The sequence below is a fragment of the Macrosteles quadrilineatus genome, unplaced genomic scaffold (assembly GCF_028750875.1).
Source record: "Macrosteles quadrilineatus isolate MER2022 unplaced genomic scaffold, UCM_ALF_1.0 Scaffold_4__1_contigs__length_99947679, whole genome shotgun sequence".
Classification (NCBI taxonomy): domain Eukaryota; kingdom Metazoa; phylum Arthropoda; class Insecta; order Hemiptera; family Cicadellidae; genus Macrosteles; species Macrosteles quadrilineatus.
This window is the reverse complement of record NW_026542597.1, coordinates 42,577,261-42,597,376: the sequence shown is the minus strand read 5'-3', so window position 1 is coordinate 42,597,376 and position 20,116 is coordinate 42,577,261. Positions and strand designations below refer to the sequence as shown.

Below are 20,116 nucleotides of genomic sequence, written 5' to 3'. Positions count from 1 at the left end.
GAATTTGAAGTTCAGATTTGAAGGTGAGCACAATAATGTCTTTGTACTCAATCAACAATGTATAGACGAGCACGGTGTAATGAATAGTGTATTATACATGTGAATTGTATTGTACATGCAATGTATTGTATAATATTTAAACTACTCAAAAACGGCTGTCCTTGTCATATGTTGCCAGCAACGAGTCTCATTTATATCTATATTACTTGGAGGGGTTTTGCTAGACTAATGTTGTTGAATTATTGTTATTATTATCATTTGAGATAAGGATGCCTCCTAGTTGCGTATTTTAACCTAAATATGAGGAAAAAATGAGTGTACACTGAGTTGCCTTGTGTAGTGTTGTTACTAAATACAGGGAATAATCGATGACGTTAAAAAAATTACCCTTAGTACATCGTACTGAAGGCTTCTATAGAGCTTAAACACTTATGAAAGTTTTTTGGCAAAAAATTGTATTCTCTACTTGTTTGTTTCAGTAATGACCTTCAATATTACAGTATAATTTGTAGTGCTCTTCATTTAAATAATCTTAGTAACAAGTCATAATTTGTATCTTGAACATTCCTGTGAATAATTGAGGTCTGCTCCAATAATGTGCAATACAATGTTCTCATATAAGCTGTATAATGTAGCTTGTTCTATTACGGCAATTTATTATTTTATTTGCATTCATTCATCTACCCAAGTGGCTAATCCATCGATGAGTCTGAAGTACAATGGAGCATTCGAAAACAAGTCACATCAGTAAAGGTTAATAAATGATTAAGTTCATTCTATCTTAAAGTTGACAGTATTAAATCCTGGAGTAAATATAACTAATCCATGATTGTATGTAGTCCTCATGAAGCTGTTTTGCACCAAAGGGTGTGTGCATGTACTAAAGATTTATTTGACTAGGTGCTTGTTGAAAAAGGTTTTAGCTAAAGGAGCAGGAATCTCGATCAAATTACATTCCATCACCTCTTTGCGTTCAGAAAGATCATAATTAGCACACCTGTATATCTTGCAGAGATTCTTTGCCCTAAAATGTATAGTGCTCAAGCTTCAATGAGAATCAAATGTAATTATATACAAATCGTAAAATTAGTACATTCTTCGAGGGCCACGTTTAAATTGAATTACAAATAAAACCATTAATTTAAAATAAATAATTTATTGTATCACGTATAAAAAATAACACTAACGAACAATGTCATATATACAAGGTGGAGGTGATGAGTTGTTTGTACGAGAAACTTAGTACTTCTTGTAGGGGGCGGCGTAGGGCTTGGGGGCGTAGGCGGGGGCAGGAGCGTAGGCGGGAGCGGGAGCGTATCCCTTAGCGGGCTCCTTGTGGACGACAGCCTCGAATCCGTATCCCTGGTCGTAGTACTCGACGATCCTCTTGGTGCCATCGGGCTCGTACAGCTCGTAGGATCCCTTGACGTAGTCTCCGTCACGCTCCTCGTGCTGGCTCTTGATGTCGTAGGTGTGGGGGTCGTTGACGGCGTAGTCGAAAGCGTAGTGGGGGTGGTCGTATGGCTCAGGAGCGTAAGGCTTGGGGGCAGCGTAGGGCTTGGGGCCGTAGGGGGCAGCGTAGGGCTTGGGGGCGTAGCCGTACTGGGCGGCGGCCACAGCCAGCAGGCAAGAGGCAAGAACGATCTGTGTAACATTTGGACAAGTCAAATAAATATTACCACAACCCCAACAAATATCAAAATACAAATCAAGGAAACTATTTGCTCCAATCAGATCCTGTTTGGAATTCCATCTAAGTGCACTGACATTGGCATAACCATAAAAAGTCTACTTGAGAATTTTAGACAATATACAAGATATATTGGCAAGATCTGGTGTTATTGCCTAGTTTCGCAAATACTAGGTGTTCTAAGGTGTTCATCAAATAACCATTAAATTAATAAAATAAACCTCTAATTTAAAAAAGTCATATAATTACAGGTTCAACTGTATGAAGTTGATTTCATAACAGGATAACAAAACCCTAAATAGAAAAACACCCACTTACAATTTAATATTTAAAAATCTATAAAAACATGAAATCTTTGAAGGTAAACAGTTAACAACTTTTTTGATATTCCGAAACGAATTACACTACAGTTTTTTTACTCTGTTGTGGAATGATTTTATCTACAAATTGTAAGCTATAAAATGAGCCTAATTAATATTTTTAGTATAATAATTATATCATATCACTATTATTATTTAGATGGGTATTTACGGCTTAAGAATTATTATAGACACTGTAAGTGCTATTGTGTAGAATAAAAGTTCAACAAGTATGGATACAATTAATTTCAAAAGGATTGCGTATAAAAGAATGAAATTTAAACTGCTCTCTTTGTCAAGGTGGTACCGCTGGTGTATAGTAAATGTTTTTACATAGACAATTTGCAGTGTTCTAAAACAACAACAAGTATTGGTTGCAGTTTAACAATGCATGCATGTTTTCACGATCTTAACGATACTCATAAGATACTGTAAAAAAATAATTTATAGAAGCCAGCAATTTAAATATTGTTTGGATTGAGATTGCGTTAAAGACAACTATGTTACGATGCCCAGATGGTTTGCGAATTAAACCATCAATTATTTCTTAAACAAGTTAATATGTTATAAATATGTTGTCCTTTGACTATCTCACTTAGCACAGGCCCAATTGTGATTATAAAAAATCTGGAGTACAAAATATATTGAGTTTAAATTTACAAATATATGTTTTATAATTTGTCTTCTACTTGTGAATATACAAGCAATCAAACAATAAAAAACAAAAATGTTTAAAAAGAGCATGAGATTAACATCGTAGTCAATCTTAAAATCTCCACACCGGACTAGTGATAAAATTTCTTAACAATAGCTATTGCAAAATAGTTCTCATATTCAGTTTTGTTTCAATTGTGTTTGTGAAAGTCATGTTTTCTTTATAACGTCAGTTAAAATAACCTTTACTTTCTTGCCAAAATGTGTTAATACCTACAAAATAAAATTATACCTTCCTAGGTTGCTAATTTGACCTTGGAGAAAACCTCAAAATCAAAACCTCAGTACAATAAACTACAAACACTTGAATCTACAACTCTTTAAATTAGTTGGTTTATTTCAGTTACATACTTTAAGTTATATTTCAAATAATATGCAAAATGGGTTATATTGTTCAACAAATAATAATAATATACTATTCAGAGGACTACTAAATTATAGCTAAGCCCAAAAAGTTCCACCCTATAAGGAAAACTGTACCAAAATCAACTCTACAATCAAAATAAATAAAACAATATTACTTAAACCACTTCACCCACCTTAAGAGCCATGTTGGAGGTAGTGGACTGAGTGAGGCAGCTAAGTCAAGGAGCGTATTTATACATACTGTTGCTGTAGCACCTAGCTTAGGACTGGGGGTGTGGCCACCAATGGCACCCGAACCTTTCACCGTGTCGCGAAAATTCACGTGCTCTTGATATGTTACAAAGATGGCCGAATTCCATTTATGCACCGGACAAGGTCGCATTAGACCAGTTTCCGATAATGTGCAAATTTATATATTAACGAGTTATAGCGATAATCATGTAGCTAGAAAAGGAGTGCGCCTGGGGTAGCGCTAGTTTAGAACTAGGTGTCGCTGAGGTTCTAGGACGTTTTTGTAGTTGCGGTCTCTACACTATAGTTTTCTTTCATAAAAACTCATCGATATGAGCTAGAGACATAAGTGATAGTTTTGTTTACATTGAACCCGTTTTAGCACATGAACCAAGTAAAAATAACCATACAATTTATCCCCCAACATATGCCCACGACTTGCTTGAATATAAATAGCACCTTAAATGGTAGAAAAGTAGTATTTTGTGGTAGGAGTTTCGATAAAATCCCACTCAACAATTGCTCAAGTCTGTAAGTTACACAATGATGACTTTGACTTTAAATAACATTTGACCTTAAAGGTGTAATCTTTTAGCATTTCGACTAGTATGCGACCAAATAATCAACATTTCTATAGCAAGTAGTTGCACGTTTGTTTATATTGATGATAATGTATTCGTCCTTAGTAATATTACAGAGGCTAAAGGAAGAAAGTTAATTAACAATGACACGCCACATAGAAACTAAAATATAACGGGTATATTATAATTTGTATTGAAAAATAAGAATTTGTGAATAAAATAATGCATATTAAGTTGAGAAGCATTAAGGAACTAATAGAAACTAAACTTTTAAACTGTTATAATATACAATGGAAGTAAGACTGGTTTCTATAATTAAGTATTTTATGTTAAATGTTGGAGAGGGCATTTAAGGTTATTTAAATAATTATTACATGCATTTTAATTTCTTATCCTTGTTATCACGTATAACTGTTTGTGATATTTGAAAAGATTCCCTATACAACAGTTTGCCCACTATTAATTATTTAAGGTAAGACGTTTCAGCTTTAAAGTAAATGAAATCTAGATCACAGATCTTACTAAACTTTAGTCTCAACCGGGTGTACGAGTTAAGTCAACTCGTACATCAAAACATCACAATAAACATCACGGTACTCAACATATACTCAATCACAGCAGTCAATATCTCGACATATGAATCGAGATGGAAAGTCAGTCGGATAAGTAAAGTTAAAGTAATAAATTAAAAGCAAAATTGCTTTTAATACACTCTTTTGCTTCGCTCCCAAAAAATCAAAATTTAACAGAACGCAAGAACATTATGGTTAAATAATACCTAATTTAGGTTTAATATTGTGAGTTATAATATCAATCAATATCAGTGTTTATACTATACAGTGAGGGGTTACTATGTTAAATCTCGTTTCCAGCTCTCCTAATTAACCTATTTTTATGATTGAAGTAAATAACTTCTTGATCAGCATCGTACGTGTTATTAAATTACCAGAAAGTACAAAAATGCGTCAAATAAGACTTGCAATAATATATTTACACCTATACTGTTTACACACAAAAACGGTAAATACATAAAAGTGTTGATGGACACTCCAGTCATCATCATACCTAATAGGCGGATTCTGCCTATTCTGGGTGTACTTTCAGTGTCATTTTTTAGCTTATGATCTAGCGCATCTGTAAATAGTAATTAAAAAGGTAATTTACTCCTAGTCTTAGTCCCCTCCCTCATTTCTCGAGTCAACCAACCTTAATTATTTTACCTTAAAGTATTAGTAGTATTCACCTTAACTGACTAAAAGAGGATTACTGGATTCGTTTTTCCTTGGAAACATGTTTTGAACTCAATAAAAATGCGCATTAAACGCACAGTTTTCCTCGATAGATTATATAAGTACGTAGAATGTAATTTCAAAAGTACGAATATAACTAAGAGCAAAGTATTAAAACCTAACTAATTCAAAACCATTTCAAATCCACACTCGAATTTCCACTTGATCCACTATCTGAATCTGAATCCAAATTTCCTCAATATTTTACTCCGATACTGTCCCACTGTTATCTAGGTCTACTCCACGACACAGTATATTTTCAAAACTAGTTTGTCTGGTTGAAATTTATCGTCGAAGGTCCGGCACGGCGTGTTGAACACATATTTAATGAATAGCTTGCACCGGAATGTTAACCGTAATACCCAGTCCACACAGATCACCTTTGAAGCCACAGATAAAGTGAGCGGAGAATGGACGCTTGTTGGCCACGTGTGTAATTCATCATGGAACGTTCCTCTGGATAAGAATAATTACGTGTAATAGCCACATCCGTGGCGAACCGGTAATTCCTACCAGAGTAGCCCCAGCGAGGTGTTAGTGGGGTATTAATGCTGTGCTAGGGTTACCACATTGTTGAGCTAAACATAGTGTTTAGGTGCTCTATAAAAGATCTATCTTGGGGTCAGATGTCTTTCTTTCTCCAGAAGGAAATTCCACTGAAAACATTGAAATCAGAACTCCTTTCAATAAGAACCACCAAACATCATGATGTACGAACAACATGATGTTTTAAAGGATTTTATAATGGGTCTTTGTACCCGAAACTAGTCATCCATAGACTAAGATAAGACTGAAGACGGGCCAAGGTACGTAACCTATTATTATATTCTTTCAATAAGATTTGAATCTACTTGGATCAGCTGAAAAGAAATAAGGCAGCTAAATATTAAACGACTATGAACGGACGAGAAAGAATAAATAATTGATGTTCAAAGAATGTATGTTGTTTTAGCCACTATATAAAAAAACACTTGATTGAACAATTATAAATTACCATACAATAATTGTTAATCTTTTATGTGTTTGGTTTAATAAAAGTACCAAAAATATTCGTTTGCTCCTGGTCTTTAGTAAGAATCACATTTTGTCATTTAATTAAAATTTAGGTCATTAAACAGCGAATATAAAGGTTTAAAAATTAAATTCAGTCCGACATTGACGGTATTTGATTTGATTTCAAAACATAATTTATATACTTAATAAAATAAGGGTTTTTACTTAACTGATTTTACGCGTGAGGTGTCAATTTAAAACTCATCATCATGCGAATGGTAAATAAAAGGCGATTCTTTAGATACTTCATCCCCCATGTGTATCAATTATTTCTTAAGTCCTCTTTCAAAGATTCAGTGTTTTTGACCATTACACAAATTATTTATAATAGTTTAAATATGAATTGTAATCCAACAGCTCCTTCAGTTCAATGTTAAACTATATTCACATTGTAAACAATAGATAGGTAAAATGGTTTGTGAAAAAGGATTTTTAAAAAGCAAATTGTTTAAAAATATGAACCTAATAATAGGTAAATAACTCTTCTAATAAGTTTCACTCTTTATGACGTGGGATTTACATCTTTAAAAAGTATTGCATTTTATTTCATTGTTATTTTTACCTTGGAATTAATTAAATGTAAACTTTTCGCTTGGGTACCCTAGTTTATTATTAATTGGATGATGACTGATTTATCTTTAGTTTCTTTTTTACAAAGGTATTTTAAAACGACAACAACCTTTTAAACAGATTGCATGTGATGTGGAAGGGTCAAACTTAGTTATACTTTTAGGAAATTAAATCCATAATAAGCATTTAAACAAGTTTTTATTACCTTTATACTTTTGAGAAACCCTATTTATTACTTTGGCCATACACTGTTTAGTATGTTTACCTATACAGTACGATGCCTATCAGGTATCATACTCCTAAATTAGCATTCCTGAATTTGGGTAGTGATGGAATGAGTTGGCAAGAAAATGGGCTTTGAAAATGTTTTAAAAGTTTCTATATAATGGGATTTATCATTTAACATTTCAAACACTGTATCAAACCGGTTTCACAATAATATTTTATGACGTCGTGCTATGCATGGGTGGTGAACACGACTCGACTAATGTGCTATGGTAATGGTAGACCAACAGTTGCTAATGTTATTTACCGACAGCCACAGGTCTTTGCTTAAGCACGGCAGTGTTATTAATGACACAGATATTGTATTTCTCGAAAATAATCACGTACAACCGTCCTAGTTATTTAAAATGCCTCATGGTAAGTATACAGGATGACAATTAAGTCTTAGGATGACTTTATCACTTATAAAAAAGCAATTTACTCTAGGGAGTAAAAATTAGCTGTTGTAAACAGTTGTAAATTTCGATTGTGGCAATCGTATTGATCGAAATTATTTATTAATTGATTTATTAGGTAAGATTTTAGCATATTTTTGTCGATTGCTCGACATAATTACACATTCGTAATAGACGAAATAATTAAAGCACTTACGAAACAGCTGCTTATTTTCATTAGTGTAATTGACATTAGTGATTGAGCAGGAAGTCGTTTTGAGAGGTTATCTTTACATTAAAATATTTCATTTTCTAGCTTTGTTTTTGGTAATTAATGATGCAATATAATGAAAAATATCCCAGTCAGCACAAAAATTGTTGAAAAGCCAAAAAAATTGTTGTACAACAATTTTAAAAGAGTTTGCAACAATTTCAAAATAAGTTTGGATATAAAACAATTTTAATATAAGTTTTAAACAATTTCAAAATTGTTTTAATATAGATGGTTAGTAACTATATTAAAATTGTTTTGATATGAGTGTGCAACAATTTTAAAATTGTTTTAAAACAATTTTAATACTATTTCGAAAACACATATCAAAATTGTTTTGATATAAGTTTGCAACAGTTTTAAAATTGTTTAGAAACAATTTTAATACTATTTCGAAAACACATATCAAAATTGTTTTGATATAAGTTTGCAACAGTTTTAAAATTGTTTAGAAACAATTTTAATACTATTTCGAAAACACATATCAAAATTGTTTTGATATAAGTTTGCAACAGTTTTAAAATAGTTTTGAAACAATTTTAATAATGTTTCGAAAACACGTATCACAATTAAATTGATATAAGTTTACAACAGTCTTAAAATAGTTTTAAACCAATTTAAATGCAACTTCTAAAAATCATTAAAATAATAATTAATGTTATAAAACCAAAATGTTCTGGATATTATATTTATGAAAGCGGCTTTCCTTTCAGTAATATAAGTTACAAAAATTACAATGGCCATCCATAATCTTGAAATGGTCTGTTTTGTAAAAAGATTTATAATGATTTTCGTGTTTTTTCGCCCAAATTTTAAATCTTTCGCACATTTTTTCTATTTTTCCTTATGGGACACTTATACTTGTAGGATAATAGTCAGTGTGTTGTGCTGTGTGTATGTGGCAATGAATACACAAACTAGTTTGTGTATTCATTGTATGTGGCCAATGCGTCAGCAACGACAGCTCCCCGCGATTTTGATTGAAATACAGTACGATAGTGGTAAAATCAAGTGAAAGAGTCATGGAGGAGGGGCAGACTGCCAAACTCAAGTTAGACCTAGACCATCAATTGCGCGACCTGTATAAGTTTAATGGTTAATAACAACAGGTTAACAGTAATGAAAATAAATTATTTATTATTTGTAATTGTATAAGTATACTGGATGAGTTTTAACATTCTTACAAGTATCATCTACTCTAGACTCTACCAGAGTTTCGCAGTTCACTGACTACAGCAGTCTCCAGTCTGTTGATGTTGATATTTGATCATGATCACGGGCTGACGGGCATCACGGCATTTTGTTTGTTTTAAAAGTTATTAGGTGCATTAAGTTTACTGTTTTTATCCTACATAGCTTCTTAAGCAGCAAACAAGGTGAGTTATAACTTACTTAGGCCTTTTCAGTCAGTGGTGATTCAGTTATTCTAAACTAACATATAGGCCTAACCTAAAATGAAATAGAGGTACTCCAATAGTTCCTGGTCTAAGTTAACCAATAACTTTGATAGGTATTTGGTAGGTAACATGATTATGGCCCATCTCTAGAATTGGCCTAGCCTATGTGAGCAAACTCTTATGAATTTCCTTTTGTTTCTCATAAATATAACAGGCTATGTTACTGAAACTGTAAGTTACCGTTGGGTTTTTAGTAAATGGTCGTTGCTAAATGATACAGTTGGATTTACAGTAACCAAAACTAAAATAACTTAGACCTAACTTACACAAGACATCTAACATTAAGTTTATAAACTCATAATTGAATTGAATTACTCACTTAGGTGGCGTCCCCAACTCAAATAGAAAATGACATTGTAGGGCCTGTCGCCTAATGCGGTAACTGCTTAAAAGTAATATGACTAGGTATTTAGGCTTAGGCCTAGCTAAGTTACATCAGCTAGGGATTGATTTAAGTTAAGTTAGCCTATTTTTAAACTTGTTGTGTTAAGGGCTGCAGGGGTTTTTCAACTATAAGTTAAGTTTATAAATATGTTAACTTACTAGACCTTGAAACTTGGTTAACTCATAATTTAGCCCTCCGAGTGTTAAGCATCGCGTAATCGATGCACAACACATCCGCCGTGGTGTTATGCGTCGCTTTTGCGACACACAAACATCGTTTATGGCGAAGGCTCTGGGACTGACTTAATCAGATTGAACTGGATCAAGATTGGTATCGTTTTCGGCAGATTCTAAGCTTTCTCCTGATGTATGTTTCTAGACGCTTTTCATTTTAGTTCCAAAAATATTTTACCAGGCAGCTGACGTGCGTATTTGTAAACAACTTGGTTAACCACCTATGACTGATGTGTTTTATTAAACGTTTCCATTGTCTTAGTGTTAAAATTATAAGAATTTAATTATAAGAAGATTAAAGTGATTTTGAAGGGCTGGTTGATGATCCTGAAGAAGTAGGTAGTGATATTGATGTAAATTATCGGCCAGATTCCTAGCTATGATTAGGCTATGCATTCTTAGCTAACGCTTAATGTACGAAATCTGTTTTTCACCCATAACTTATTTATTTTCAATTTTTCTTCCTTATATTATTATATTTTTGTAGGCCTAATCCTTATAAAATTTAGAACAAAGTGGCTATTTTAAAATATGTGTAGACTTAAAAATTATAAAAAAATATTGAGCGCAAACATACATGTTAGGCTATTCATTTATTATATAATTTTTAATAAATGTTAACTCCACAAAAATTGCAGATTTTTTTTTGCAATGTTCTATTAAATGCATTTTGTTTTTTGAAGAAATGACGAAAAAGAGATGGGCCAACATTGAACAAAGCAAAATAGAGAAATCAGTTGCTTCATGGCTGCCACAGACACAATTAAAATCAAAGACTTAGAAAGGGTATGTATAGTGTGATAATTTGTATTACAAAATTCACTTAGTGAGGTTAAAAACATAGGCTAACAAAACAATATGCTACTAGCTTTCTCTCTTAATTCCGGATGCTTCAGTTTTGATAGTAGGCTATATTGTTATACTAAAGCTCAGGTGATTTTATTTATCTCAGACAAATACTGCAACAATCATTAATACTTGACAGGGTTTTTTTATTTCACGATTCTGAATCTACCACTTGATAGATTTTCACTATTTTTGTGTCGAAAGAAAGATAATTCTGAGAACTAGGGAATGTGAAAGGCACAATTTCAGTTTAGGGTTTCAGTTTTTTTGAAATTAAGTTTTCATTTTTTTTAAGTCAAGCTGTCGACGTCAACATTCTAGACTAGCTTTTGCTATAATGTCATTTGCTTAACGTAACAGCTGTAAACATTCAGGGGTCCCTAGTAACGAAATATAATATTAATCTGTGTGTTATAATTTTAGGGCAGGGTGTCAAAGAGCACCTGAAGAACAGGAAGATGAGGATCGTGAAGCCGCCGACGCTTGAATGATGTGTAAATAATGTATTGTCAGAGTGTCTATGAACCGGGAAATCTGGGAATGAACTTATTTTTTTACTGAAATGTACTGTTTTTAGTAAATATGGGTAATTTTTAGTGGTAATTGTCCTTAAATAATTGTGTGGGCCATTTTAAGTATGATATAAAAATTTGTTAGAAGAACATAAAAGGTTTTTTATAAAATGTTTGCTTACATTTTCATCATTTATTACTATGGAGTAATTATGCAATAGAAACCACATTAGCAGTCTCAAAGCCATAAATATTTTATCTCGACAATCACATCAAGTCAAGTACTTCAAAAAACTTATGTCTCAGTAGCAAAGCTCATAAAAGTTGTATCACTGTCATTCCTTGACAACTTATTTATTTATTACTAGGGTAATTATCATTAGATCCCAAACCTTTTTGATCATGGGAATAATAGTTTTATATTAGCTGTTAAATTTAACTTCTTACTTGTACTTTCATCTTGAAGATTCAATTTGCCGCTGGCCGTTGCCTACTCCCTTCAAAACTGTTTACGGTTTCATATTAAACTTCGAATTAATATACAGTGTTATTTTATAAGTTAAATCCTCTTTTATGGACATTTTATCTTTCAATTGACAAAACCACGAGCATTGTTGTTTGCATTAATTTTTTATCATAACACAGTCCTACTTGGTCTCAAAAAATCATGTCCTTGCATTTCATGTATCTTTGTCTTTTATTGTTGGCTGTTTGGGTTTCAATATTTTTTTGTTCCCATATTTATTTATTTAGTTGTATGCGTTAAGCAATCTAAATCTTATAAACTAGAATGATGATAATTTGCTGCTATTATAACCTCATTGTTTGTTACTTAGTTTATACAAGCCCTCCTAAATAATTAGGTCTAGGCCTAGGCAAACTAATGATTGCTATATATGAATGTTAAATTTGCAATTGAAAAGATAATAATTTATTCTGTGCTGGCTGGTAGAGTACTTAAAGTTTGTCCATGAATATTTTATTTTTATATCCATGCACCCATTTCTATTTTCCAGAATGTAGTAGACTGTGTTTTTATTATTTCTCTACTTTTTTTAATTTGTTTACTTCAAATAGAAGAATTTCAGTATACTTATTTGTTTTTATTTATTCACCATTGTTTTTGATAGTAAACTAATCAATTAATGTTATATTTAATTAGTTGCTTATAAGGCGTACTTATTATTTATGAACTCAAATAGAAATTAACCCTAACAAAGTTCCAAATTTGTCTATTTTAAAACAATTTTCAAACAACTTCAAAATTGTTATACAACAACTTTAAAATTGTTATACAACAATTTTAAAACAATTTCAAAATTGTTTTAAAACAACTTCAAAAATATTTTATAACAATTTCAAAATTGTTGTACAACAATTTTGAAATTGTTGTACAACAATTTTAAACTCATTTTAATATAGACAAAATTCCAAATTTGTCAATTTTAAAACAATTTTGAAACAATTTTGAAACAATTTATTTTCTTTTCCAACAATTTTTATGCTGACTGGGATAGTTCACCACACGGGAAAAATGTGATTTTTTAACCCTCGCTCATTTCCGACCTTGGCTTCGCCACGATCTTAAAACTTGAAGTCGGGTCAAAAGAGTCACTTTAGGCCCTAGTGATGAAATATACTATTAACTCCCAGGTTGTCCATTTTATATGATATGTCTAAGTAGTTTCCTTTAGCTGATTTCCCTGTAGAGAAATGCTCTAAAAAGACACCTTTGTACTTAATTATAATTATCGTATGTATGGATTGGTAGGTCTCTATTCTAACCAAAAACTTCCCTTTTATCTGATTTCTAATAAATATTCTCTTTAAATTGGGCTCATAATTATTATTGTCAGTAGGGTTCGGAACTAGGATCTCCAGGAAAACAGCCCGGGCCCACTAACTATAAAACCGGTCTGGTTTCTACTTTGATTAAATTATACTTAACAAGGAGTCAAATTAAGTATTTCTCAAAAACGAAATAGACGTTATAATTTGTTATCCTTCGCGAATGAGCGTGAATGAATCCTTATGCATGAGCGTCGTGAATATATATAAAGGGGGATTTATATCCCACGACTACTAAAATGGTTTTATTAAGTTTGTTTGATGCTCTGCAGTGGTTCCGCTCTTTCTTGTCTGGCCGTTATCAAAAAGTTTCCATAAATAGTTCCTCAGGTCCGATCTCATCGTCCTACATGCTTTCTCAGCGAGGGGTTCCCCAAGGATGCATTCTCTCTCCTGTTTTATTCCTATTGTATATCAATGATCTCCATTATGAAGGAAATAACTGTCACATGAATTTATTCGCTGACAATGTAGCACTTCTAATCAAGACCCCAAATGCAACCAGCTTAGAGAACAGCTTCACCTCGGTCATCAAGAGCTTAAATAGTTGGTTTGAGTACAATGGTCTTCTCCTTAACAAAGACAAAACAAAATGTCTCAATTTTGGTCTAATTGATTCGTCTCAGAATAGTCAAAGTAGAACAGCAACGCAGCTCACTAATCCCTCATTGACCACAAAATTCCTTGGTGTCATTTTTGATTCCTCCATCAAATGGTATGGTCACGTGCAAAGTTTCACACCAGTTCTGCTCTGTTTAAAATTTAAATTCTCAGTTCAACTTGTAGCAGGGAAGTTCTTGTGGACGTCTATCGTGGATATTGCGAAATCATTTTACGTTATGGCATTGTTGTTTGGGGAAGCTCTTCTGATTTGGAAAGAATACTTAAGTTTCAAAAAAAGATTCTGAGGCGCATTTTCGGTCTCTCCCATCGCCATCCCTGCAAGGAAGTGTTCAAAGATTCTGGCATCCTTACAGTACATTCGTTGTACATTCAGCAGGTCCTCATTTTGACCTTTGTCAACAGGGGTCAATTTCAACATCTAGGGCATTTCCATGACCACCGGACGAGAAATGAAGGCATCCTCTGTTATCCGAGGCACAGAACTGCGGCCTTTGTGAGGAGTCCGTTTTACAGGGGAATCGAATTTTTTAACAAATTGCCTCAGGCAATAAAATCCCAAGACTCTTTGCCCCTATTTAAGAGACACTTAAAATGTTTTCTAGGCTCAAATGCTGTTTATTCCGTCTCAGAATTTCTAAGCCTATAATGTGTATATATGAAGATTCTCATGTTGTATGTTTTAGTTTTAGTATGTAAATATTGACGATGTATGATATTTGTTACATGTTATTGTATACAAATCTAAAGTGCAAATAAACGATTTGATGAGTTTTTACAGAAGCAGTCTCGACACCCAGCATTGAAATTTCGGCCATCGAATTTTAAATACTACTAATGACCGGTTTTTGTCCCTATTGTATTTTATTAGATTAATCCACGACGATAACATCCTCTTCACTTTCAAAAGCCAATGAAACGGGTCTAATGTAAGAAATGTCCAAATGGTCTTAACTTTGTCTGTTTAAATGAATAATTTTCATTTAATTTTACTTAATTCTTTCATACCATTTCATGAACATTGACTATTTAAGTAGTCAGTCACGATTGCATTCACCATTATGAAAAACTCGAACAACTTAGTTCAACAATTTTAATATAAAATATTTACGACACGGTGATACATTTGCGTGGACATGTGCCATTTAAGCTTTACAACGGCCGCGCAGATATAACTGTCTTGTCAAACGTCACCCTTGACCTGACAATGGCCGGTGCAATGGAATGTCAGCCGATACACGGTTGACGAGGCGTCAATAACTCCGGGGCAAGGCCGCAGGCTGACCAACTTTCAGCCGCTTTACATACCGGGGGCGTAACTTCATTAGCTATTAATTAATCGGTGGGCGAGCCTCGGTTAACAAATTAGAGCCGTTTTTACGATTTTACAAAATCGGGCCAGCCGTGTCGCCCGCCGGTCCGGTTTCTGGTATGTGGGATAATTGGGTCGGACTGTTTGTCCTCCAAAACGCACAAATCGCCATTCACCGCACATATTCCGACATAAACAATTGCGAGCAAAGGCCAAGAACAATGCGACTGATGTTAGTCGCGGGGCCTTGGGGCCGAACTGGACCAATCCACGGAACCGTCAATTTGGACGTTGAATTATTGTGGTAAACTACTGTTTGTCACTGGTAAACGCTGTGGTTAGGCAAAAGTGGTTCTGGTGCAAGTGGTGGTTTTTGAAATATTTGAGTATTTTGGACGTCAATTTGTATTTTTTGATTACAATATCAAACAGTTTTACAACGTTTTACTGACTTACGAAATGAATTTGTATATGATAGCGTTCAACGTAATGCAATGTTTTTTTCGAAAGTTTGCTTCTGCATTTGGCGTCTCTATAATGAATATTAGGGATAGTACAATAATAAAAGTAGATAATATTAGTCCTTAGTTGAATAAAAATGTAATGTATTTAATAATGTAATTAGTTTTCCCATAGCAACAGGACATAACGAGGGAGTGATAACAATAATTGATAACAATAATAAACAAAAATTATCATAATTAATCATTAATTATGATAACTTTTGTTTCGTTAACTATTTTGTGCATTATACTGTATTACGTTTACTTTCCTCGATCAGAAAACCTAGTGGAACTAGATGATTAAGGTAATGCAAAAAAATCTACATCTTCAAAAAAATCGCATCTACAAGTTTGAGTTTTGGTGTTTTTCGTGCATGTAACAAAAGTATTAATAATTTTGGATGAACAATAGAAATTTATATATAGACCAAATAACGAAAAGTAGATTGGAAGCGTCCTTATGTTTAAGCGGATTATAAATGCGATTAGTAAAAAATAAATTAAGTTACTTTATTTGTATATATGATTTTATTCATGTGTACAATATATGATAATTAAAAAAAACATCAGGTTTGCATATCGTAATGTATGTAAATCTGTAATGCACCTGTATGTAATATACCTGTAAAAATAAGAGTGGTGATCCGCACCCGGTAATATTTTATTGATCATTCTCTACTAAGAATACCGTCCTAAACTATGACGCGGTGTATGCGTGAAAACTTATTAAGTTGACAGATTAAAGTACTTATCAACTATCCTTATTTACTTTTACCACATACAAACATTCCAAGTATATTTTGAATGCAAACGTTAAATGCACCAATGGTATTTTGGGCATGGTTAGCGGACAAGGTTGCCCTTACGCAATGAGCAGGTCAAACGTACAATGCCAATATCAGTTGAAATTTATACAACTTGTAGATTACCAAACAAGACTTATAAAGATAAAGGTATCCCGTGTAGATCTATAACCAGGCCGGGCTGTTACCACCAAGGCGCAAACGCACAACTCAGTTCACATGTACAAGTCGTCTAGACTTTGGCACCAGCTGAGCTTAGCACGTCAGCTGTTACATTAATCTTCATTGACATTGGCTTAAATAAAAGTACTTTGGTGGATTACATTTTATTGTGATATCCTTCTTGTAAAACATAGTTTATCAGGTAAAAATATTCTCCCTGTGAATGAATGATACTCGGGCTGATAATATACTGTCTTTTTGAGCACCCAAGCTCAGGCACTCAATCAAAACCAAACAGTTATAAAATAATATGAATAATTATCAATAGATATTAAATTAGTAAATAGTACATTAGCCCTACAATAAAGCCAGATGTAGAATCACGAATACTAGAACTGAAACGGCATGGGTCATAAATATAAAGAAATTATGTTACTGGCCTGAAAGTAAAGATTATTAAACATTGCTTAAACGGAACTGTCTAAACCATATGTAATGTTATTAGTATACAGGGTGGCTGAAAAGTAACTTGCACCCCCATTAACTTTTCAACCATTTGAGATATAAGAAATCAGTTTGCGGCAACCTTCTTTGATATGAGAGGCTACAATAATTATGGTCAATTTTGAAAATTTTGCCCTTATAGCCGGGGTAGGGGGTAGCTCAAAATTTTCAAATGACAAGTATAGTCGAGTTTGCTATCATTTTACAGGTCTTGACGAAACATAAACATTGACATAAAGAAAACCAAAATCGGCTCACTAATAACAAAATGGCGCCCTAAAACGTTTCAAATCCAAATAACCATGAGGGTGACAAAAAAATTCACTTGCACCCTCTTTAACTTTTTAACTATTTGAGATATTTGAAATCGGTTTGCGGCAACTTGTTTGGATATGAAGGGTTACAATAATTATGGTCACTTTAGAAAATTTTGCTTTTAGGGGTAGCGGGGGTAGGGGGCAGCTCAAAGTTTTCAAATAGCAAGTATAGTCGAGTTTGGTATCATTTTACAGGTCTTGACGAAACATAACAAATAACATAAAGAAAATAGAAATCGGACCATTAATAACCAAACGGCAGCTAAAAACTATTGAGACAATGGTTATTTAAAGTAATTTTAAACTGTCATTTTGTTATTAATGGTTCGATTTCTATTTTCTTTATGTTAATTGTTATGTTTGGTCAAGACCTACAAAATGATACCAAACTCGACTATACTTGCTATTTGACAATTTTGAGCTACCCCCTACCCCCGCTATCCTTAAGGGCAAAATTTTCAAAACTGACCATAATTATTGTAGCCCTTCTTATCTAAACAAGTTGCCACAAACCGATTTCAAATATCTCAAATAGTTAAAAAGTTAAAGAGGGTGCAAGTTAATTTTTTTGTCACCCTCATGGTTATTTGGATTTGAAACGTTTTAGGGCGCTATTTTGTTATTAGTGGGCCGATTTCGGTTTTCTTTATGTCAATGTTTATGTTTCGTCAAGACCTGTAAAATGATACCAAACTCGAATATACTTGTCTTTTGAAAATTTTGAGCAACCCCCTACCCCCGCTACCCCTAAGGGCAAAATTTTCAAAATTGACCATAATTATTGTAGCCCTTCATATCAAAGAAGGTTACTGCAAACCGATTTCAAATATCTCAAATGGTTGAAAAGTTAAGGGGGGGGGGGGTGCAAGTTACTTTTCAGCCACCCTGTATAATGCAGGGTATTTACGTCATTTGTTATGTTCCATTATCCATAGGTACCACTTTCTGTACTACTGTGTGGGGGTAGAATTCGATATAATAAATGGAAATTCATATCGATGTGTTATCATTATGTACCATTAAATATAATTTATATTGAATAATTAATATACATTTTCGAATAGAATGAAATCTGCTGAAAATGATTCCGCAAAAAAATTGTCGAATATTCTAATTTAGTCAACGAACTGTAATTACGTATAGTTTTTAAATTCAGCGATAAAAATGGCTCCTTGATTTTATTACTTCTTACTGACTGTTTCACATTTCTATCAAATAATGCAATGACTTCACATATACAAAGTTTGCAATACGTGTCTTTTGAGGTGTTTGTAGACACAACAATCTGACAGACTGTTAGTCTATTAGGCTCTGATGAATAGAGGAACTGCTAGTAAACGAAGATGAAAGAGGCTAATAATTATAGTGTCTTGTTGGAAAAAGGTAGATAATTTTAATTGCACAGTAGGAATCTTAATGAGGTATTCCTAGTTACGAAAGGAATGCACGCACTACGATGTAAAGTATAAATTAGCGTCATAAGAAGTCAAAACCGGAAAATAAGGTAATCGCTATGTGCCTGCAAGTCAATAACTCATATGTTGGAGATTAATATAGATGGCAGTGGGAGAGGCACAGCGATGGCTTGTGGCAGTGGAGCGTATGATGCGTATGGTCCACTTAAATGTGAACGACAATATAGATGGCATTGGCAAGGACAAGGCGATGGTATGAATGTGGCATTGGCAGAGATACGTTGATGCTATGAAGGTGGCATTGGAGCGCTCATGTCGGGTATGATGCGTGTGGTCCACTTATGTGGACGGTTGCCAAATACCTATCCACCTACTCATTCCTCGTTTTTCCTGTTTTGTTGCATTACTTATTACACAAGTCATTTCTTACCGTCTGCACCATTTTACAAAAAATACGCTCTAATTTGGGTGTGTATTTAAAATTGACACAGAAATAGATTTTTGAACGCAATAATTTGTATTGCGTATAAAGTACTGATTAAGAAAAATTAGGTGAGTCACTTTCACTTACAACTGATAGTAGGATTATTAATTAAACACTACTTGGGAAAATAAATCATAATTATCAATAATCTTACAGCCACTAACAACCACAGCCTACGTTTTGTTAAGGAAGGGAACTGAATTAGCAGATAGAGGAAGACAGAAAGCTAAAGCTGAGCATTAACTGTTACCTACCTGACTATTCACTTTAGGGGACTACCCCCTACTTGTTGGTATCAAGTACGTTTACATTGTGTTTTTACAACATACTATTTATTTTGGATCCTTGTGCTAAATATTTTACTCGTTTTAACATTTTATAAAATAATAAAATGTGATTTAAAAAATATGATCGAAAAACAACATCTAGCAGCAAAAAAAGGAAAACCACTAAACAAAACTATTAGAATAACACTTATAACCAAGGTCTACGTGTTCTTGTATATTCAAAAACCTAAATAATTTAAAAATACATAATAAATAACAGGTTTTAAATATAAGAAAGTGTATTGTTCTTCTTAGTTTTAATTGCAGTAAAATCTTAAATAAATCTTCAATCCTCTTACACATAGTAATTTTAGAAAAATAAAAGACAGCTAGAATCTCGCTAAGTATCTATTCTAACTTAGTAGGTGCAATCCATTCTTAAATCTAGCGTTGAGCACTGGAAGTCTAGTTAATAAACACAATCTCCATAAATATGCATTGCGATTTTACGGAACAAAACTTATACATGTACTGATTTCATAGCGCAATATGTTGTACTACTGATCAACAGTCATTTTAAATTTACTTTGACAACTATGGCACATCTCGTACACTTTAAGAACGTAGCTTGGAGTACAACGAAACAAAAGACGTCACAATACAAT

At 33.2% G+C, this 20,116-nt stretch overlaps 2 protein-coding genes and 1 long non-coding RNA gene across 3 annotated transcripts in view; 1 reads left to right on the top strand and 2 right to left on the bottom strand.

The window, feature by feature from the left end:
* LOC128991335 (neurobeachin-like protein 1) overlaps positions 1–20,116 on the bottom strand; it is a 423,043-nt gene that overhangs the window by 363,359 nt on the left and 39,568 nt on the right. The gene's annotated exons all lie outside the window — the stretch shown is intronic.
* On the bottom strand, positions 1,141–3,404 carry LOC128991369 (cuticle protein 7-like). The gene is made up of 2 exons (XM_054414176.1): positions 3,303–3,404; positions 1,141–1,644 (listed from the first exon to the last, which is right to left on the bottom strand). The coding sequence occupies exons 1-2, from the start codon at positions 3,312–3,314 to the stop codon at positions 1,240–1,242; spliced, it is 417 nt and encodes a 138-aa protein (XP_054270151.1). The 5' UTR covers positions 3,315–3,404; the 3' UTR covers positions 1,141–1,239.
* On the top strand, positions 9,046–11,221 carry LOC128991377 (uncharacterized). The gene is made up of 3 exons (XR_008490631.1): positions 9,046–9,159; positions 10,542–10,644; positions 11,128–11,221. It is a non-coding gene; the product is annotated as an uncharacterized LOC128991377 (long non-coding RNA).